General features: G+C 40.6%; 1 protein-coding gene across 3 annotated transcripts in view; it reads left to right on the plus strand.

Annotated features, from left to right (window-relative positions):
* Positions 1-11,559, plus strand: part of E2F3 (E2F transcription factor 3) — a 91,036-nt gene extending 79,477 nt beyond the window's left edge. For all 3 annotated transcript variants that reach the window (XM_031666955.1, XM_031666956.1, XM_017957623.3), the window contains exons 4-7: positions 726-884; positions 4,578-4,692; positions 5,999-6,134; positions 8,000-11,559. In XM_031666955.1, the coding sequence (XP_031522815.1) occupies positions 726-884; positions 4,578-4,692; positions 5,999-6,134; positions 8,000-8,262 (673 nt within the window). In that variant the 3' untranslated portion in view covers positions 8,263-11,559. The remainder of the gene's footprint in view (positions 1-725; positions 885-4,577; positions 4,693-5,998; positions 6,135-7,999) is intronic.
* The last annotated feature ends 12,108 nt before the right edge of the window (positions 11,560-23,667 follow it).

Consider the following 23,667-nt stretch of genomic DNA (forward strand, 5'->3'; position numbering starts at 1 on the left):
GAGCATCTAAATAGCCACTATAAGCACAGTATTGAATTATTAAAGCATTTTAGAAGAATAATTCCGTTATAGGAGGGCTTTGAAAAAATACTAATTCAGATAGAAGATGAATAGGTACCTTTTTTGCACTTTTTGGAATTTTGTTTAAAGTTTGGTAACCCATTTTGGCCTCTGGTTTAGAGAAATATATTGGGTGCTGGTCTCGGTTCTTGCATACATCACATACATCTGTTTCCTTTACTTTCTTTTCTTTTTAGTTGTTGGTATAAGACCCTCAGTAATTACCTGGGTTTTTCATGCTTTTTTGGATGGGTTGTTTTCTTTTTTTTTTTTTTTTTTAATTTTGAACCATTCCATCTTCTCTGTCTGTCTCTTTTTATCCTTTTTCCCCTTTCTTCCCCCTATCACCTGGGAGCCATGGGGCAGGGGAGGAAGGTGGTTGCCTTCTTTTGCCCTCTGAATTTGAACCTTCTGAAGAAACAGACCTCCCCTGGGGGAAAGAATCCTGAAAATAGCAGTGCTCTTTCACTAAATTTCTATGCTGTGAAAAGTGCAGAACTGTATTTATGAAAAAAATATATATATGTATAAATGTTCTAATTTTAACACTTGGCTAACAAGCAATGTGACCTCCTGTGTCAAGAGGAGACTTTTACCCAAAGGATCATTTCTCCTTCCCCTCCCTCCCATGAGTAGCCATGAAGAGTCTGTGTTTGGGTTTCTAGGGGCTGCAGTCTGTCTGAGGATGGGGGCATGCTGGCCCAGTGTCAAGGCCTGTCAAAAGAAGTGACCGAGCTCAGTCAGGAAGAGAAGAAATTAGATGAACTGATCCAAAGCTGCACCCTGGACCTCAAACTGTTAACCGAGGATTCAGAGAATCAAAGATATCCTTTGTGCCGCCAGTTCACTGGGGGTTAGTGCTTCGTAGACTATTTCCAGAGTTGACAATCTGACTTATGCACAAGGTAGATTATTATTCTGATGTCATGCAAATGAGTACCTGTGTGCCTGCATGTGTGTGTGTGTGTGTATGCACATGTGTGTGCAAACCCAGTTAGCTTTGCCTAAAAAGTCAGTATTTATGGTAAGATGGTCACCAACTCGATCCTATTATCTATTTTGATACCAGGTGGGAACTGTTTTTTAAAGCATTTTTTCATGTGTGGTTGAGACATATGGGTACACTTCAGCGTAAGGCCACACTATTAAAAGATACATAAGGTGTCGGTATTAATATTAATGACAACACTAAGCAGATTCGTCTTTGGCTTCCCAGATTTTTGGTGGGTGTTAGCTGTCACTGTTGGGGTTCTCACATTCTATTTTCTTTTCACCAGATATTGTAGCGATTGAAATTGGTTAAATCTATCTGACTGGGCTGTAGTTGAAGGGTTTGAAAGAGTAGAGAAAAATCATACTATAACTCTTAAAGTACATTCTACTGATTCCCAATACAAAAACTGATTTCGAAAGCACCCCAAGACCTGAGAAACCCCTCTTAATTCATCTGTTCCGCTACAAACATTAGTCCTTGGAAATAAAAATACGAAAGGTCAGTTCTTGTTCTCAACTTCCTGACAATCTATTGACGATCTCAGGAAAACTTGCTCTTCATCGTCTCACCACAGACAAAATAAGAGAGCGATTGCCACATTATGTCAAACAAGACTTGCCAATATTCTCAGTTATTAGAAGAAGACATAAAACAATACTGTAAGTTATCCCATCTCTAGTTTTAGTTCCATACTTCTGAGGATGCCACATCTACCATTATTTGACAGAAAATAAAATGTGTTCTGCCCAGATTCTTCTAGTGTCTCATCTTTAATAGGCCTCCCCTTGGAGGATATGGAGATATTTATTTTCTTCCAATGTTGGCAGTTTTTCAAACCTGCAGTTGTTCATTTCCTGTTGATAGAGAATTAACCTTGTCAGCTGATAGTTAGTGAGATGGAAGAGAGAGAAGTATAGTGATTTGGGCCCCCAGTGGTGGGCAGAGTGGGTTTACAGGGGAAGAAACCAACAGTTGGGCTGTTGCAGTCATTGTTTGGTTGGCAGCCCTATTGTGGAAGATACGGTGGTTACATGTGATTGGCAGCCTTCCGGGACATGTGGGCTTATGGCATTGTCACCTATATTAGCTTTCTCTGGGGCCTTTGTTGCCAAAAATGAAAGCTTCCTTGCAGGGAACTTCGAACCCAAGGAGTAAATTCAGGAGGGAGCCACAAAGGAAGCACTTTTAAGTTTGTAAGATTAGAAAATATATTTGCACAATTTATTTCTGTTCACCATTCAGTTCCCAAATTGGTACAGCTTGTTCACAAATGTGTTGAAATTTTCCTTCCTGCAGCATGTTGAGTAATTGTAGACGAGTTTTTCTTTTACGCTTGATCTTAGCCAAAAGGCCAAGAAGCTATGAGTTTTTATTTTAATAAGTTCTTGTCATACAGCTTTCTGACAGTGGGCTGTAGTATAAGTACCTGGTTGTCAGTTTTTTCCAGTGTTCTCAGTAAAAACTCAGAACTGCCTGGCCTTCTATAAAGGCATCCATTGGCTTCTTTGATGGGTTATGTAGTGATCTAAAACCCAGAATCCTGCAAGAGCAGCCGCTGTAAGCTCAACACTGAATTAGCCATCATCTCAACTGTAAAGATTTGAAGGAGATAGTCTGTGATAGATCCCCTACATATGTTTGCAGTTTTGTGTGAATATGCTTTTTTTCTGGATTAGTAGTTCCATAGCTGCCTTCAGTTTCTAATAGGAAGCTACCACAGCCAGGAACGGTGACTCACGCCTGTAACCCCCGCACTTTTGGGAGGCTGAGGCGGGCAGATCACTCAAGGTCAGGAGTTCAAGACCAGCCTCGCCAACATGGTGAAACCTTATCTCTACTAAAAATACAAAAAAGTAGCCAGCTATGGTGGCGTGTGCCTGTGATCCCAGCTACTGGGGAGGCTGAGGCAGGAGAATCACTTGAACCTGAGAGACGGAGGTGGCAGTGAGCTGAGATCGTGGCACTGCACTCCAGCCTTGGTGACAGAGTAGAACTCCATCTCAAAAAAAAAAAAAGAAAAGAAAAGAAAGACAGAAGCTACTATTGTAAGGGACAAGACTTCGTCTAGGCTCTCTAAGCCCCCCCCTTTTTTATATTAAACATATTAGATCACAGACTCTTAGCTATTAAATACATTATACTACCTGCTGAAATGCCTTCATTGGTTTGTTACTTGGTGTTTTGTCCTAGGAATTTTTTGTGGGTTCATGTAAAAAATAATAATTGGCTAAAGACATTGTACATTAATTGTTTACTCCATGTCCCTTATATAAGAAAGCCATGCAGACTTCTCTCTTTTAGTGCCAAGTGTCAAGCTCACTTGAATAATTTTGTCCTATCGTAAGTACCGTATTCTTTCATGATAGCCTTTTAGGCTTGGCTGCCAGGACATTGAAAAGAATTGTTCGGTGCTTAGAAAAAACTGCCAAGGCCGGGCGCCGTGACTCACACCTGCAATCCCAGCACTTCTGGAGGCCGAAGGCAGGCAGATCACTTGAGTCCAGGAGTTCAAGACTAGCCTGGGCAACATGGTGAAACCCCATCTCTACTAAAAATTTTAAAAATTACCCGGGCGTGGGGGTGCACGCCTGTAGTCCCATCTGTTTGGGAGGCTGAGGCACAAGAATCATTTATCCTGGGAGACGGAGGTTGCAGTGAGCTGAGATTGCACCTCTGCACTCCAGCCTCGGTGACAGAGCAAGACTGTCCCAAAAAGAAAAAAGAAATAACTACCAAGAGTACTGAGATATTATTCTTTTCTCTTTTCCTAAATCAGTGTTTCTCAAATTCATTCAGGTCGCAGAGCACCTGGAAACTGCTTTCTTCCTCATGAACACGGAAATATTGATAGAGTTAATATAGTACCATGCAAAGGATAATTTTTCTAACAGAAGTAATGGCACTCTTTTCTGTAGGCAACACATAATCACAGCCAGCCCAGGTGCACTTAAGAAAACAAGCTGTCTGCCTGAGCAGTATTCTGAGTTCTCCCACTAATGTATTTGTTACTTATTTATTTATTCGGTGGCTGCTGACACTTGCTTATAGATAGAAGTAACTGGAGTTTCAAAAAAATTATGGCTAATAGAGATTACAGTTTTTTTTCCTGCAAATTGGAATCTGCCATCATTCAGTTTAAGTGACAGAACACTTTATTGGAGTTCATGGAATGCCTGTGCTGCAAAGGGCCCTGGCTTCAAGATGAAATGTCTGACCACTTAGTTTTTGATTTTCATATGATCATTTATTTTAACTATTCTGTTTCTATGTTTCATATTTTACATAGCCATAGTCTTTTAGAAATGGGTGGGATAAAGCTATTCATTTCTTTAGTTGTTTAGAGTGTCAACCAGAAATGCAGATTCATGGGAGACCCTAAACATTTGCAGGTCCAGAAAGGGGAGACATGTGCATACTTCTCTAAGTCATAAAATACTTTAAAATTTTCCATGCACCTATTTTGTCATTTTCGTCATACTTATATCTGAGGTAATTAGATGGAAGATTCCTTGACACTCTTTACGTTAGCTTATGTTACATATCAAGATATTCGAAAAATTAGTGGCCTTAAAGACCAAACTGTTATAGTTGTGAAAGCCCCTCCAGAAACAAGACTTGAAGTGCCTGACTCAATAGAGGTAAGGAGACAGCGTCTTTGTTCATCTGCAAAGATCTTTTTGGAATGCCTGAAATTGAAGAGTCATTGACTCATAGTTAAAGTCTGTCCCCCTCCTATGAACTTGATGGTTCTTTCCCATTTATTTTACTTAACCATACATTTTAAAACATTTCGACGGTTTGATGTTCATTGAGTATTCAAACAGCCTAACTTTGACCTCGCAGGATGTTCACTTCAAAGTGGTATATGATACCCTGTCCCTCTTGTACTTTCTCTTTTTCATAATTTGTCATCAGACGGTTTTGATCCATTGGAATCGCTTTGGAAAGCTTATATTGATTATCCTGTGTATGGTCCCCACCACAAACAGATATATAAATGTTTTAAAGTTTCTCCCTAGTTTATAACATTTTGAGAGATCAAATGGGGCTTTGGGTTAGCTGACAGACTAGAATATTGTAAGAAAGTAGGGGGCATATTTTTATGATTTTCAGATATACTTGGATAATAGAGGCCTAGACTACAACTATAACATAAAGAGCTGTAGTAAAAAGAAAACCCATAGGAGATAAAAAGAGAATAAAAGTTACACGCTTCCATCTATGGTAGACTTCTTACCCTAAAAGATAATAATAGCTCTTTGACCTAGATGAAAAAGATTTTTAACTGTTAGTACGCTGCATTCTCTTAATAGATGCAGTTCCTAGCACTTAAGAATACTATTCATCAGTATACAGTTCCACATGAAAAAGTCCTACCATAAAGAAACAATAACATGGAAATACTGTATTTGGAACACTTAAAGGACCTTGTAATAATTTGCAGAAAAAGAATATATCCAAAGAACACAATTCACCTCACCCATTGTGCTATTTTCAGACTGACTCTCCCCTCCCCCAAACCCCCCAAAAAAGTTTTCTTTCTCTAGGGCAGGACTCAGCAAACATTTTCATTGACTGTCAGGTAGGTGGTAAATATTTTTGTCTTTGCAAGCCTTACAACCTGTGTCTGGACTGTTCAACTGTGTACCTCTGCCACTGAATATGAAAACAGCCAGAGGCAATAATAAACAATGGGAATGAGTGTGACTCTCTTCCAATAAAACTGTATTTACAAAGCCACTTGGTGAACTGGATTTGGCCCTTAGGCTGTGGTTTGCTGACCCCTGCTCAAGAGGGTAACCGTCTTTGACAGAGTTGGACTAGTAGGGAAAAAGCAAGTGAACAGTGAACATTGTTCTTACTTTCCATTTTTAGATAAAAATTACTATGGCTTTTATTTCTAAAAGAACTTATGATTCGAACTTTTCCCATTTCTGTTCATAGAGCCTACAAATACATTTGGCAAGTACCCAAGGGCCCATTGAGGTTTATTTATGTCCAGAAGAGACTGAAACACACAGTCCAATGAAAACAAACAACCAAGACCACAATGGGAATATCCCTAAACCCACTTCCAAAGGTAAAAATTCCACTTTTGTCTTTTGGAAACTATGTTATAAATGAGGGTGACTAGAACCATCTGTATTGGAACCACAAGCTCTAGGCAAGAGACAAAAACTTCTGTTGTTATTAGGTAACATGTTCTAAAAGACATTCTGACTGGTTTGCAGAAGAAAATAATGATTTTGGAAAAATGGCTCCTTCACCCACTTATGGAGTCACTTCAGACTTTTGCTATTGGCAGAGAATATTTCCTCGCAGTGTTTTTGAAAACCAGCTAAAGTGAGGAGCAAAGCTGTGAACTGTCTTGGTGGATCATCAGAGACACTTGACCACACACCTTTGAATGACACTGCAGAGCTCATCAGAGAGGGAAATGAAAAAGGTTTGCCGAGAAAAGCCTTTGTTGGAGAATTTTTGTCTTATTTTCCCCCCAATGAGATGGGGAAAGGATATGGGAGGAGAACCTTAGGAAAATAAGTCTTGCCGGGCGCGGTGGCCTGTAATCCCAGCACTTTGGGAGGCCGAGGCGGGTGGACCACGAGGTCGGGAGATCAAGAGCATCCTGGCCAACATGGTGAAACCCTGTCTCTACTAAAAATACAAAAATTAGCTGGGCGTGGTGGCGTGTGCCTGTAATCCCAGCTACTCGGGAGGCTGAGGCAGGAGAATCACTTGAACCAGGGAGTCAGAGGTTGCAGTGAGCCGAGATCCACCACTGCACTCCAGCCTGGCAACAGAGCGAGACTCCGTCTCAGAAACATGAAAAGAAAAGAAGTCTAACTTCTTCCGCTTTTTTTCCATTTCCTAGCTTGAGGATATACATGCATTTTTTTTTTCTTATTGTCTCCTTACATAGCAGCAAGAATAAGGGTGATTTAAGTGAATAAGTCTGATTTAATACTGAGCAAAAGTACAGCACCTGAAATGGTAAAACAAAAGGCCATCTTTTTTCACCACAGAAATCCAAAGTGGATATATCTTAAATGTATTTTTAGAGATCTTTTTAATAAGCTAGTTGTTCAAAAAAGACTGAGTTAAAATCGGTGAATTCTGCATGTAGTCCCAGCTACAGGGAGGCTGGGGCAACAGGATCACTTGAGCCCTGGAGTTCGAGGTTAGAGTGAGCTATGCTTGCCTGTGAATAGCCACTGCACTCCAGCATAGACAACATAGCAAGATGCCTTCTCTTAAGAAAAAGTGCTTTTTTCAGTTGGTGAGTTTCTACCAGGAAGTCAACTTTTCAGTATGTATATATTGTTTTGTTTTGATTTTCTTTAAACAATGACCTAGATAGCAGAGAGAAGTTTTTGAACTTGTTATCCTCTCATCGTTGAAGCTATATGCATTCTTGTTTATTGACTAGTTATTTGAAAAATGAGTGAGTAGACTAGGGCCAAAGAAAGATGGCCAGGCGTGGTGGCTCACACCTGTAATTTCTGCACTTTCGGAGGCCAAGGAAGGCAGATCACTTGAGCCCAGGAGTTCGAGACCAGACTGGGCAACGTGGCAAAACCCTGTCTCTAAAAAAAAAAGATTAACCAGGCATGGTGGCTCACACCTGGAGTCCCAGCTACTTGGGAGGCTGAAGTGGGAGGGTCCCTTGAACCCCGGAGTTCAAGACTGCAGTGAGTCATGATCACACCACTGAACTCCAGCCAATAGAATAAGACCCCGTCTCAAAAATTAAAAGGGGAAGAGGGGTGGCAAGGAACTTTTTTGTACCTGTTAGCATAAAAGGTGATCTGCATCATAAAGTCGTCTCATTGTCATTATTAGCAGAAGGCGCATGCTTTTTTCTAGCAGCAACATACACATTCTTCCAGAAAAATTCATTTGATTTTTCTAACTTATTTTTTGTTTCCGCCCATGTTTTCCTTTCAGACTTGGCTTCAACCAACTCAGGACATAGCGATTGCTCAATTTCTATGGGAAACCTTTCTCCTCTGGCCTCCCCAGCCAACCTCTTACAGCAGACTGAGGACCAAATTCCTTCCAACCTAGAAGGACCGTTTGTGAACTTACTGCCTCCCCTGCTGCAAGAGGACTATCTCCTGAGCCTCGGGGAGGAGGAAGGCATCAGCGATCTCTTTGATGCTTACGATTTGGAAAAGCTCCCACTGGTGGAAGACTTCATGTGTAGTTGATTATGCTTCGTGTGAACTCTCCTTAAAAACCGATATTTTTTTATCATGGAACCAGAACATCTGTCATGCAGTGTTGTCCCTTCCTACCTTCTTCCTCCAAGAGAGTATCATGAAGTAAACTACAAACTTCAGAAGAAAGCTGACATTTTAATGAATTTTTTAAAAAAATTAATAAACAAATTGTCTAAACGCACAGTTGCAGGCTCCCTTGGGAAAGCCCTGCTTTGCTCCAGGCTCCAAGATCTCCTGGCTAAGTCAGCAAGTGAGAAAATGTGCAATCAGGTGTCTCTCACCCCGACTTTTCCTTCCTCCTTCCTCCCCGGATTGGCTTGCTGTGCCTGACGGATGGGCTGTAGAATGGGGTCTGGCCACCTGGCCCGCTGGGAAACAGCAATCTTCCTTAATAGCATTTCAAGCCGTGCCTTCTCTGCAGAATGCATGTCTTTGGGGTCTGCTAATATGGAATGGAACTGCAGCAAATGCAAACTTGAAGTCATGCAAAAGTATGAAATGGATTTCTTCAGCTCTTCTTAGGAATATTTAAATTACTGTCGTAATTCAGTTTAAGCTATGAACTGTGTGTCCCAGTAGGAGGTCAAGAAAACCTCCACAGCCTTCTGATTGAAGAACCTGTTTTCAAATATACTTGTTGCAGATACAGAAGACTAGCAGAGTTCTGCCACTCTAAGCTGTTGTGGATTTTCCTGTCTCCATGAACCACTCCCATTCCCCTGTCCCCAATGTGTTTGTGAGTTTCCAGTTGATTTGTAGCAAATGCCTACTTAGTTCTTTGTGGATTGTTTTAGACTTTTTATTGTTTTAGCTGCCATTTAAGCATTCCTGTGGCACCCATCACCATTTCAATTTAATTGTTTACTTTGAAGCGGTTTTTGCAAATTCACATTACTTAAGCAGAGGGAGAGAACCTCTACTGATCGAGCATCTAAACCTGTGTGATCTAAGGTTTATCAGCCTCTGCAAGGAGCTTTGTCCCATCGTGCTTCCATTCCCAGGAGGGGGAGCTTGGAGCGAGTCAGTCCTGGGGCTTGCTGACATGGGTGGCCCGTTGGAAAGGAGAACCAGGTCAGATGACGTAACAGCCCCAAGGAGCAGCAAGCATGGGTCCCTCCATCCTTGGGCTTCCCGGGCCCCTGTGACGGGGGAAAGGGCTCTCTTACACCGCACTCAGGGAGACCACTTCTCAGGATGGGGTCAGATGGAGAGACCTCTAGGGAGAAAGACATCCCCATTGTGTGAGTGGCATTTCCTTAAGCTGGCAGGAACAGGGAGCAGCCCTGTGTCGGGGGCTGGAATAGTTCTGGCCAGACCCCGTTCCCCTTCCTCTTTGAAGGAATCAGTTGGACCAAGGGAAGTCGGGGACGTAGAAAATGAAGCAAAACAATGCCAGGGCGTCTCCCGCTTTACTCTTCAGGAATGGTGTCCCAAGTTGGAGGCTTTGTGTCAGCTGCAAATCCTACCAGTTGTGTCCAAGAATGGCCTTCCCTCGGGCAGGTGGCAGTGGCCATCTCCCCCTGGGAATATGGCGTAGTATCTCCGGTCCATTCCTTGGATGCTAAGGACTGCGGGAATGAGGGAGTCAGATCAAGAACAAACCTCAAAACGAACAGTTAAATTGAAATGCTATGTGCCTGACCCAATGGTAGGCACATAGTAGGCACTCAACTCATATGTTTAATTGAATTGAAAATATCCCTTAGGAAAAAATAAAAAAAACACAAACAAAAAACCACAAGAGCCCCAGCCAGTTTACTCCAGGTAGATTTCCACAATATGCAAAGTGGTGGTGGGGTCAAGACAGATGACACCAGCACTTTAAACTCTTTGTGTGGGTATGCGTGGGTGTATGTTTGGGAAGAAAAACAAAGGTGCAGACTATCTTCCTTTTTTCTTCTTCAGCCTCCATCCCTGGCCTCCTCCCCTCACACACACTGGACTTGGTACAAAATGTCGGTGTGGTCCTAGATGAAGCATTGGGGTGGGGGAGGGAGAGGGAGCTTTGTGTCAAGTGCCTACTGGAAATGCACTGTGGGGTTTTTTCCTGTATGGGAAACCATTTATGCCAAGCTTTTCCCCATTTCCCATATTTATCTCATCTGGTTAGCTGCCTCTGCTTCCAGCTTTGTGTAATTCTCTTTGCCAGCTGCACAAAGCTGATTTTTTCCAAAGTCTAAAGACTGAGCTCACCTGGCTAGATTGTTGTGTGTTTTGTTGAAATTTTTCATAATGTAATGCCGTATTTATTGTTTTAAAAATGAAAGGAATACTAATAAGTCTTAAAAGTTCCTTCATGCATAAGATTTTTTTTCCAGTTACTGGGCTTAACTGGTGTACATTAATTAGATGTCCATACTGTATTTTGTTTGCATTAAGTACTTTTCTTTTTGACTTAGTATCCGGCACACAAAGTGGGTTAGTACTACAGTATTTGCGTTACTTTAAGTACTAAGTATGCAGGTTTCCTGGTACCATTGAGTTGCTGCTATTAAAGCTCACACACGAAATGGCTAAAAGTTACAAGTGTGCGAATTATGACTGCGTGAGCCTTAGAAAATAAAATGTATAAAGGGCAACACATGAGCTGTCAAACAGTGTTAGGTATGTGTTTATATGTACAGAGTTGTGCATAGCAATCGTTTTATTTAAGTGGATATGTAGTCTACTCACATTTTCATTATTTAGCAATTTTGTACAAAAATAGCAATTAATTTGTAAACACTGCCAGAATACTTTCTAGCTGGTTTGTGATTTTTTAAGAGTGTTACTTCATTTTGTTGTTTTTTCTGTTCTTTGTTGTGGTTCTTGTTTTCTTTTTTGTTGTATGTGTAGATCTGTAAATAAAATTGCAGTATTTAAAGCTTAAGCTTTCAGGAAAAAGAAAATAAGAATTCAGTGTGTGCATGACAACTCGTGTGTATGAGAAGGAGGGATTTGAAGGAAGATGGCTTGCAGAGTAAGTCGGGTGGCAATTGTCAGGGTGTGGGAATTTCTCTTCCTACGGGGTACGTGATTTTGTAAAAAGGAAGTATTTCTCCCAAAATTGGGAGTAGGCAAACTACGAATCAGTTTAGCTTTGTGTTGTATGCTAGTTTAAAAAAGAAAATATGTAATATAATGTAAAAAACAACCACAAAAAAAAAGCTTTTATGATGGATTTTGTAAATAGATTTGTTACAGGGTGACCTGTTCTCTAGCTGTGATCTTACCACTTCAAATGGGTGTAATTTGAATAAATTTTGTATGGTAAAGGATCAATAAAATGATTTTTTTTTAAGAGTTCAGGCTTGTGGATGGGTTTTCTTTAATATTATCTTATGCTCCTCTATTAATTTAATTTTTTTTCCTTTTTCTTTCTTTCTCTCTCTCTTTTTTTTTTTTTTTTTTTTTTTTTGTGAGGCAGAGTTGATCACTCATGCAGGCTGGAGTGGAGGGGCGCAATCTCGGTTCACTGCAACCTCCACCTCCCGGGATCAAGCAATTCACCTGCCTCATTCTCCTGAGTAGCTGGGACTACAGACACCTCCCACCACGACTGGCTAATTTTCGTATTTTGAGTAGAGACAGAGTTTCACCATGTTGGCCAGGCTGGTCTCGAACTCCTGACCTCAAGTGATCGCCTGCCTCAGCCTCCCAAAGTGCTGGGATTACAGGCATAAGCCACCGCGCCCAGCCTATTAATTGAATTTGTTTAAAACATTCTTAAACAAGTTAACAAGAAAGGCTGAACAAAAGCTTAAAACGTCGTTTGCCTTACATGGTATTTGGGACTCTGAGAACACTGAGCAAATATTTGGTGACCACTTCTGGTACGCTCTACCCTCTGTGCAGCAGAACTTACCTTGTCCCTGTGACCATGTGCAGAAACCACTCTCAGACACTGAAGAATTTTTACACTGAGAAAGTGACAAGTTTGACGCCTCATAAGAGTTATAAAGCCAGTACACTTTAATTCTGAAATCTGGTCATTACCTCCCATGTTCTAGATTGTTTATTTCTAGTAACGCCATCTAGGAGCAGATTTGAATTTTTTGACTGCCATGTGACACTGTTAACTCTGAACTTACATTTAAAAACCCCAAAGTGCTATATATTGTACACACACAAAATCAATATAGAAGGGTATGAAATTTAAAAAAAGCAGGGGGGTCATTACCTGCCCCTCTGTGCTATTCATGCCAGAGATAACCACTGTTCTCAGTTTTCTTGTATTATCCTTCCAGTCATTTTCTAGGCACATATCTGTGCATGAACGTGTGTATTTTATTTTATTTTATTTGTATTTATTTATTTATTTGAGACAGAACCTGGCTCTGTCGCCCAGGCTATAGTGCAGTGGCACAATCTCAGCTCACTGCAACCTCCACCTCCTGGTTTCAAGCGATTCTCCTGCCTCAGCCTCCCGAGTAGCTGGGATTACAGGCATGCACCATCACGCCTGGCTAATTTTGTATTTTTAGTAGAGATGGGGTTTCACCATGTTGGCCAGGCTGGCTGGTCTCAAACTCTGGACCTCAGGTGATCCACCCGCCTTGGCCTCCCAAAGTGCTGGGATTATAGGGGTGAACCACCACGCCCGACCTATTTTATTTTGTTTTTGTTTTTGTTTAGAGACAGGATCTCACTCCGTTGCCCAGGCTTGAGTACAGTGGCACCATCGTGGCTCACTGCAGCCTCAGACTCCTGGGCTCCAGTGATCCTCCCGCCTCAGTCTTCTGAGTAGGTGGGACTAGTAGGCGTGCACCATCAAGCCTGGCTAATTTTTTTTTTATTTTTCTGGAGATGGAGTCGTGTAATGTTGCCCATTCTGGCCTCAAACTCCTGTCCTTAAGCAATCCTCCCCCCTCAGCCCCCAAAAGTACTGGGATTATAGGTGAGCATGTGTGTTATAACATGACTTAACGTAAGTCATACCATATACGCTGATCTGAAGCTTTTTATCGCTGTCACATTTTTCCATGTAAGTACTTGTAGATCATGTTCATGCTCTTCAAAGGCTGCATAACATTCAGTGATTTAAAAAATAAATAAATAATTTTTTTTTTGAGATGAGTCTTGCTCTGTTGCCCAGGCTGGAGTGCAGTGGTGTGATCTCGGCTCACTGCAACCTCTGCCTCTCAGGTTCAGGCAATTCTCATGCCTCAGCCTCCCAAGTAGCTGGGATTACAGGTGCCTGCCACCAGGCCCGGCTAATTTTTGTATTTTTAGTAGAGATGGGATTTCACTGTCTTGGCCAGGTTGGTCTTGAACTCCTGACCTCAAGTGATCCACCCTCCTTGGCCTCCGAAAGTGCTGGGATTACAGACGTGAGACACCGCACCCGGCCTAAAAATGTATTTAATAATATACTTAGGTGATTGCCTGTTTGAGAGACAGTTTTGTTCATTTTGCTATAAAAAAATATGTAAAGTTTATAGAATGCTTATATGTAAGGTACTATATATTTTATGTGGTATAATTTTCGTAACAAAATTTACCATTAGTAACATTTGATAGCATTCACACTGTTGTATAGCCATGACTTTTGTCTAGTTCCAGAAGACATTTTCATCACTCCAAAAGGAAACCTGTGTCCATAAAGCAGTTTACTCCCTATCCCCGACACCTTGCAGTGCCTGCTTTCTGCTTTTTTGTCCCTATGGACTCACCTGTTCCATATGTTTCCTACAAATGGAATCATGCAACATGTGGCTTTCTGTATTTAACTTCTTTTTTTTTTTTTTTTTTTTTTGAGAGATGGAGTCTCACTCTGTCGCCCAGGCTGGAGTGCAGTGGCCTGATCTTGGCTCACTGCAACCTCCACCTCCTGGGTTCAAGCGATTCTCCTGCCTCAGCCTCCCGAGTAGCTGGGACCACAGGCGCGTGCTACCACATCCAGCTAATTTTGTATTTTTGGTGGAGATAGGATTTCGCCATGTTGGCTGGGCTGGTCTCGAACTCCTGACCCCAGGTAATGTAGACAAGATGAATTTGCATCAACCTGGTAGTGCTATATTCTTTAAAAAGTTGATACAGGCCGGGCGTGGTGGCTCACATCTTTAATCCCAGCAAATGGGAGGCCGAGGCAGATGGATCGCCTGAGGTCAGGAGACCAGCCTGGCAAACATGGCGAAACCCCGTCTCTACTAAAAATACAAAAAAAAAAAAAAAATTAGCCGAGCATGGTGGAAGCACAAGGTCAAGAGATCGAGACCATCCTAGCCAACACGCTGAAACCCCGTCTCTACTAAAAATACAAAAATTAGCTGGATGTGGTGGCGCACGCCTGTAGTCCTAGCCACTCAGGAGGCTGAGGCAGGAGAATTGCTTGAACCCAGGAGGTGGAGGTTGCAGTGATCCAAGATCATGCCACTGCACTCCAGTCTGGCGACAGAACAAGAATCTGTCTCAAAAATAAAAATAAAGTTGATATAGGACTGGGATGTGTGAATATTTTATAATTTAGAACCTTACTCAAAGTACTGTTTCAGAAATGGGTTTCGCTCTGGGGAAAATTTATAAATCAGTTTCAGCAGGGAGATCCCAAAGAAGGGAGGAAGGGAAAGGAGGGAGGGAGGGAGAGAAGAAGAAATCAAATCAGTCGTAGTAATATTGTGAGATAGAATATACAACTAATACAGAACAGTGAACTGTATTCAGTGATTCAGTGGCCATTAAGGGAAACAGGGTCAGTTACTCTTTGAATGAATATAAAGTGATTGCTGGATGCCAGGAACTGTTCTAGGTGCTGGAGCCCAAATTTAAAAAGGCCTAGGTCCTGTCAGGAAGAGAAGTTTGCAGTCGTGTTAGGGGAGAAACAAGTTTTAGCTAGGAAAAGCAAACCGGAAGGCCAGATCTCAAATGAGCTATTTTTCTGACTGAAGCCATTTTTGGAAGAATTGGAAGGACAGATGGTTACAGGCAGGAATGGAAATGGAAGACAGATGTAGCCTTGCCACTGGAAAGCTCTACAAAGCCACAGAGGTCCTGATCTAGGGTGGTTTGGAGCAATTCCCAGCCCAAGCCTGTGCATCTGAATGCAAGAGTGCTTGGAGATGACTCTCCAAGTAGGCATGATTCAAAATACACCAATGGATTCCCTTTCTAGGATCAAGGAGCTGGGGAGCCCCAATCTAGATCTAATCTATAACCATGATATGAAAGAAAATGACAAAATTAAATTGTAGGTCATACACCGGGATACTGAGAAGAATTTCTGCACTGATTACATAGACTTCATTAGCCTGGAGTCAATCAGACGTTAAGGAAGTGACGTTCATAGCAGGAAGTTACAGTGTTCCGTAGAATACAAACGGCAAGTCTTTCTCGTTGTGCCCCTAAATCTGGGACTTGAAGACTGAAAGACAAACAGAATTTATTAAATGTATTCTGAAATGTTTAGAAAAGCAGGCATTACTCTTACGCTTTTTGTGTGTGAAGAGCACTGTGAAAAAGTTCTGGAGCTCCTGATGCTGAAGTGTTTGGCAAGTGCTGTGGAAAAGAGAGAAGGGACAAAGTTGCATGTAATCAGGGACTTGCCTCAGAAGCAACATTGGAAAATCCAGTCTTGCTTCCATTATGCTGTTTTAGGACTTCGGTGTTTCTCGTACCACGAATAGAGTTAGTGCCTTGGTGAAGGACAAGCTGGCCTACATCAACTACAGTGGTTGACTTCACGCAAATACAGAGACACAGATATTAAAGCCCAGGGAATTGAGATAAACCAATAAACCAAAAACATTAACCAAGGGCTGACTTTTCAACTCTGACAAAACCATGTCAACTGGTAATGATCAGAGAATCATAGCGTCTGAGTTGGAAGGCCACCTCGCAGCCAGAAAGGAGCTGTTTTCATCAAGGGACAATTCTGTGATCCATTTTTCTTTTGTCAAGAACAGTCTTCAGATTCTTAGTCCAATGTTCTTTCTGCTGTGTCTATAAGGTCTCTTAGTTCTCTACATAGATATGCACATCGGAAACCTGCCTCTTCCCAGTCTTTTCCCTGGAACCACAGGCTGGCTATCATGATGAATTAATTATTTTGAATTAACATGAACTTCTGGGAGATCCCTGTTTGTATTCTCCACCAGCCCTGTAATTCCTTCTACTCTTCCAAACCATGCTTCATGGGTGCATGGCGGTCATTATACTCTTAGCCTATGGCACAACAGCAAATTGGGAGAGATGGAAACAACTAAGAAACAGAAGTTTGGAAGACTTCTCAGTGTTTCTTTTCTCTTTAGTAGTGGATTAAAATGGATTTGCTTATTCAAATGTAGGAAGAATCAAATTGGCAGCAGCTTCTAAACTGGGTGCTCTATTTCCCCCTGAAAGACTTCTCTTTTTGTATAGACCACTTTTCAGCTTCAGAAGCCTTTAAGATATTTTTTTCTACACAATCAAAGTCAGGGGCATTTGCCTCTGCTGAAGCCTAAATTATAGTGTATATCTTATGCCTGAATGGCCCTTAGCATTGTAGAAGGCTTTACAATTTGCAAAGTATTTTCATATGCCTATCTCTTCATCTAAAGCCATTTGTAACTGATGGCAACAGCTGCAGAAGTAACTAATCAATCTGCAAATGACGGAACAGTATGTGGGCAGCGCTGTAAATGGAGGAAGAAAAGAATTTAGCTCTGAGCCATACCCTGGAATCCCAAGGAACAAAAAAGAGTATTGCAATTCCATAGGAGAGAGAGCTGAAATAGTGATGTCAGTGAATAAAAATTTAAACATGCCAATAAAAAGAACATGTTTAAATGGGTAGGAAGAAGACTGTGTGTGTGTGTGTGTGTGTGTGTGTATGTGTGTGTGTGTGTGTTCAGAAATGGGAGGAAGCAGAAGGAGACCCAAGATGTTTAAAAAGAGACACAAGCTAAATTCTGTCCTTGGCAAGAAACCAAAGAATGAGTGTTCCTTTAGTCAAAAAGGAACTACCATCACCATTGACTGAGAGTTGGGGTATCTTTTAAGGGATAGAGTGAGTGCTATAGAACAGAGCAAGCATAGGAGTATACCAAAGGACAGGGGAAGGTACAAAGTGTAGAAGCAATTCCCACACCTGGTTCTGGGAAGGAGAAAAATCCAGCAAGTAGAGAACAAACTTAGTTGTAAGTACAGAAAAAATAATTGGATGGACTTTTGCTTCTATCAGTATGGCAGATTAGATAGCTAGGATTCAGAATGAACCATTAAAAACAAAGAAAAAAAGAAAAGAAAAGAAGGGGATAACCAAGAAATCACCTGTTACAAAACATCTAGATTCAACCGAAAACATAAGTTAGAGATTTTGGCTCACTTCAACCTCCACCTCCTGGGTTCAAGCGATTCTCCTGCCTCAGCCTCCCAAGTAGCTGGGATTACAGGCATGCGCCACCATGCCTGGCTATTTTTTGTATTTTTAGTAGAGACAGGGTTTCACTGTGTTGGCCAGGCTGGTCTTGAACTCCTGTCCTCAACTGATCCTCCTACCTCGGCCTCCTAAAGTGCTGGGATTATAGGCGTGCATACAGTGAAATATTATTCAGCCTTAAAAAAAAGAAGGAAATCTAAGCTGGTCCAAGTGCAGTGATGTTTCCACTAATTGGTCACAACCAGTTACAGATTTCTTTGTTCCTTCTCCCCTCCCAGTGCTTCACTTGACTAGCCTTAAAAAACATTTTTTAAAATCCTGCCGTATGTGACAACATAGATGAACCTTGGGGACGTAATTCTAAGTGAAATAAGCCAGTCACAGAAAGACAAGTACTGCGTAATTCTGTTTACATGAGTGTCTAAAACAATGAAACACATAGTATCTAGGTAGAGAGTAGAGTAGTGGTTTCCAAGAGCTAGGGAAGGAAGAAATGGGAAGTAACTAGGCAATAGGTCTAAAGTTTCAGTTATACAAGATTACTAAGTTCTGCATACAACACTGTGCCTATAGTTCACAACATGGTGTTGTACACTTATAAATTTGTTAAGAGGGTAGACCTCATGTTAAGTGTTCTTACCACAATAAAATTTTTAAAAAATGTAAGGGGATGGAGAAAGCTGTACTATGTGAACACCGCTAATCAAAAGAAAGCTGAAGGATCTGTATTAATTTCAGACAAAGCATACTACAGAGTAAGTAAAATTATCAGGGACAAGGAGGGGCATTACATAATGATAAAGGGGTCAATTCTCCAAGAAGACATAACAATCCTTAGTGTGTATGCACCTAAAAACAGAGTGTCAAGAGTCTGGGCGTGGTGGCTCATGCCTGTAATCCCAGCATTTTGGGAGGCCGAGGCAGGCGGATCACAAGGTCAGGAGATCAAGACCATCCTAGCTAACACAGTGAAACCCTGTCTCTACTAAAAATACAGAAAAAAATTAGCTGGGCGTGGTGGCGAGCATCTGTAGTCCCAGCTGCTTGGGAGGCTGAGGCAGGAGAATGTCATGAACCCAGGAGGCGGGGCTCGCAGTGAGCAGAGTTCCTGCCACTGCACTCCAGCCTGGGCGACAGAGCAAGACTCTGTCTCAAAAACAAAAATAAAAACATAGTGTCAAAATACATGAGGCAAAAATTTATAGAACTATAAGGAGAAACAGACAAATCCACTATTATAGTTGAAGACTTTCACACACCTCAAGTAGTAATTAACAGCAGGGCCGGGCGTGGCGGCTCATGCCTGTAATCCCAGCACTTTGGGAGGCAGAGACAGGTGGATGCATTGAGGTAAGGAGTTTGAGACCAGCCTGGTCAACATGGTGAAACCCCATCTCTATCAAAAATACAAAAAATTAGCCAGGCGTCGTGGCACGTGCCTGTGGTCCCAGCTACTTGGGAGGCTGAGGCAGGAGAATTGCTTGAACCCAGGAGGTGGAGGTTGCAGTGAGCCAAGATCATGCCACTGCACTCCAGCCTGGGTGACAGAGCAAAACTCTGTCTCCAAAAAAAAAAAAAAAGAAAGAAAGAAAGAAAGAAAGAAAGAAAGTATTAACAGGCCCATTAAGCAGAAAATCAGCGAGGACATAGTTGAACTGAATCGATCAACTAAGTCTAATTGACATCTATAGAATACTTCATACAACAGAGGAATACACATTCTTCTCAAACTAACATGGAACATTCACAAGACAAATCACTTTCTGAATCACAAAACACACCTTTAAAAATTTGAAAGAATAGAAGTCAAAAGAAGTGTGTTCTTGGGCCACAATAAAAGTAAACTAGAAAACAATGACAGAAAGATACCTGGAAAACTCCCAAAACACACTTCCAAATAATACATGGATCAGAGAATTCTCAAGAGAAATTTAAAGATATTTTGAACTAAATGAAAATGAAAATACAACTTGCCAATATTTGTGGGATGCAGTGAAAGCATTGCTTAGAGCATTGTATGCATATGTTAGAAAAGAAAAAAGATCTAAAAATCAATCATCTAAGCTTCCACCTTATGAGACTAGAAAAACAGCAAATTAAATCAAAAGTAAGCAGAAGAAAATAATGAAAATTAGAACAGAAATCAATGAAGTTGGAAACAGGAACTCAATAGAGAAAAATCAATAAAACCAAAAACTGGTTTATTGAAAAGACCAATAAAATTAATAAAACCAATAAGCAATAGACCAATGAAACTCTTAGCCAGGTTACCTAAAAAGGGGGAGAAAAAAAAATTGCTAACAGAAATGAAAGAGTGGCCATCACTACAGATCTCATGGACGTTAAAAACCTAATAAAGGCAGATTATTAACAACTCAATGGCCACAAATTTAGTAACCTAGATGAAATGGAGCAATTTCTTGATAACACAATCAACCAGATTTATACAAGGAGAAATAGATTATGTGCATAAACCTGTATCTATTAAAGATATTGAATCATTCTTTAGTAATCACCCAAAACGGAAAGCACACCATCACAAATGGATTGACTATAAAATTCTGCCAAACATTTAAGGGAGAAATTATACCAATTGTCTGTAATATTTTCCAGAAAATGAAGCAGAGTGAAAACTTTCAAATTTATTCTATGAAGCCAGCATTATCCTAACATCAAAATCAGACAAAGAAACTACAAGAATGGAAAACTACAGGCAAATATCTTTTGTGAATATAGACGCCAATATCCTCAACAAAATATTAGCTAATAAAATGCAACAATCTATAAAAAGAAGAGACACCATGACCAAGTGGAATTTAGTCCAGTTATGCAAGGCTGGTTCAACACTCAAAAACCAATTAATGTAACTGATCATATCAACAGGCCAAAGAAGGAAAATCATATAATCCTATCAATAGATGCAGAAAGAACATTTCATACAATCTAACCCTCATCCATGATAAAAACTTTCACAAACTAGAAATAGAAAGGAACTTCCTCAACTTAATAAAGAACATCTACAGAAACCCGATAGCTAACATTAGACTTAATGGTGAAAAACTAGATGCTTTCCCTTTAAAATTGGGAACATGATAACGATACTCCCTCTCACCCACTTTATTCAACAACATACTGGAAGTTCTAACTAATGCAATAGACAAGAAAGTAAATAAAATGTATATTGATTGGGAAAGAAGAAATAAAACTGTGTTTGCAGATTGATATGACTATCTATGTAGAAAATTCCAAATAATCAACAAAAAGTCTCCTGTAATTTAAGTGATTATAGCAATGATGCAGGATACAAGGTTAATAGACAACATCAATTGTATTTCTATATACCAGAAATGAACAGTTGAAATTTGAAATTTAAAACACAACACCATTTACATTACCATCAAAAAAGAGAAATACTTAGTTATAAACCTAACAAAATATGTACAAGCTCTACATGAGGAAAACTACAAACCTCTCATGAAAGAAATCCAAGATCCAGATAAATGGAGAGATAGTCCATGTTCATGGATAGAAAGATTTAATATTTTGAAGATGTCAGTTTTCCTCAAATTGATCTCTAGATTCAACTCAATCCCAATAAAAATTCCAGCAAGCTATTTTTTGCGTATCAACATGCTCTTTCTAAAATTTATGTAGAGAGACAGAGGACCCAGAATAGCTAACACATATATTGAAAGAGAAGAACAAAGTTAGAGGACTCACACTTGAAGACTTATTCTAATGCTACAGTGACTAAAACAACATGACACCAGTGAAAGAATAGACAGATACATCTGTGGACTAGACCCACAAATGTATAGTCAACTGATCTTTGATAAGGGAGCAAACACAATTCAATGGAGAGAGGATCATTTTTTGAATGAATGGTGCTGGAATAACTAGATATTCACATGCAACAAAATAAATCTAGATACAGTCTCTACATCTTTCACAAAAATTAACTCAAAATGGATCATAAGCCCAAACATAAAATGCAAATCTATAAAACTTCTAGAAGATGACATAGAAGAAAATCTAGATGACCTTGAGTTTGCTGATAACTTCTGAGATACATTACCAAAAGAATTAGCTATGAAAAAAAATTGGTTAGTTGGAAATAGTTTGACACAATGGTATTGTTGCCTTGTTCTTAAATTAAGCAGTGAATTCACAGGTATTCATTTTATTACTAAGCATCACAATTAACATTTGTTACATATACAGTTTTTGTATGTGAAATTATTACAAAACTAAAAATAATTTTTTAATGGTTGGGTCCCAAAATTTCAGAAGGATAAAGGTAGGTGACTGACAAGTTCTTTAACAACCAACTAGCCTTTAGATGGCCAAATGTGATGTTTCACTATGCAATGTATAGCTAATCTAATTATAGTTAATCTTCTAAATTAGTTATAACAGAATAACACACCATGGATTGAGTCTTTGTCTTGCTGTGCACCGCAATAAAGGGTTCTGATAAAAAGAGATAAAAATAGGCTGGGTGCCTATTTATATTATAGCCTGGGTGCCTATTAATATTATAGCCTGGGTGCCTATTAATATTATAGGTTCACGCCTATAATCCCAACACTTTGGGAGACCAAGGTGGGCGGATCACTGCATGTCAGGAGTTTGAGATCAGCCCGACCAAAATGGTGAAACCCTGTCTCTACTAAAAATACAAAAATTAGCTGGGCACAGTGGCTCACACCTGTAATCCCAACACTTTGGGAGGCCGAGGTGGGTGGATCACTGGAGGTCAAGAGCTCTAGAACAGCCTGGCCAATATGGTGAAAACCCGTCTCTACTAAAAATACAAAAATTAGCCAGCCGCAGTGGCTCACACCTGTAATCCCAGCTTTTTGGGCAGCTGAGGCAAGAGGCTTACTCAAGGTCAGGAGTTCAAGACCAGCCTGGCCAACACAGTGAAACATCATCTCTACTGAAATTACAAAACTTAGCCAGACATGATGGCACACATCTATAATCCCAGCTGCTCGGGAGGCTGAGGAAGGAGAATCGCTTGAACCCAGGAGGCAGAGATTGCAGTGAGCTGAGATCACGCCATTGCACTCCAACCTGGGCAACAGAGCAAGCCTCCATCTCAAAAAAAAAAAAAAAGAAAGAAAGAAAAAAAGAGATAAATATAGAGAATTGAGTTGAATTAAAAGAAAGGCAAAACTTTAAATTTCTTTTTAAAATCAAGAATTAAATTAAAACCTTGAAGAGAAGCAAGGAGACAGAAAAAGTTAGAGTCTTATTGTACCAGGACTATTGAGCACTTTGCTTAGCCCTTCTTTGAAGGGCTGATATGTGCAGATGGCGTCAGGAACTGCCCTTGATAAAAACTACTTTTCCTCCAGGCCCCTTGTCCAGCTGTTTTCAGTTACCTTCTCTTCAAAAGCCCCAGGCATGGCTGGCTCATAGACAGGTTCCAACAGGGAAGGCTAGTAAGAGCAGGAGGAACTGAGAAGCAAGAGATGCTACTGAGACTGTGCTATGTGTCCTGCCCCTTTCCTGATAACTTCATGAAAATAGTAGGGAAAAAACCTGGTGTTAGAAAGGCCTTCCTGAGCCATTCTTCTTGCCTCTGTCTCACCTTCAAATTTCACGATGTATTTCATATCTTCTTTGCTTTCCCTCACTTTGTTACTCTCTCAGGTTCATTTGGATATACCTGCCCAGCACCAATACTTTTACCTCCCCTGTTCCCCTGCAAGCCTAAATGCGCTCTTGCCGCCCTGTGTTCGGATTTGACATCTTAGACTTTATTATTTCAGCTCTGTCTTTCACAGCGCGCAGCTAACGGAAGAGCAGAGCAAGACAGTAATACTCTCATCGAGTATTTTCTCAAAATAGCCTCTCACCTCAGCTTAGGATCTTCTTGAGACCTCTGCCAGTTTTCCCCATTTTTTGTCCTTTGGGGGAAGATGTCACGTAATCCATACACTATTTTCATCTTTTACTTATTTCGCTCTTTCAAGAATAATTACAAAAGTATTCGTTTCATGGTGAAATTACCAATTTTTTCCCTCTCATATTTCTTCAGGTGACTATTTGTT

Source organism: Papio anubis, chromosome 6 (assembly GCF_008728515.1).
Source record: "Papio anubis isolate 15944 chromosome 6, Panubis1.0, whole genome shotgun sequence".
NCBI lineage: Eukaryota > Metazoa > Chordata > Mammalia > Primates > Cercopithecidae > Papio > Papio anubis.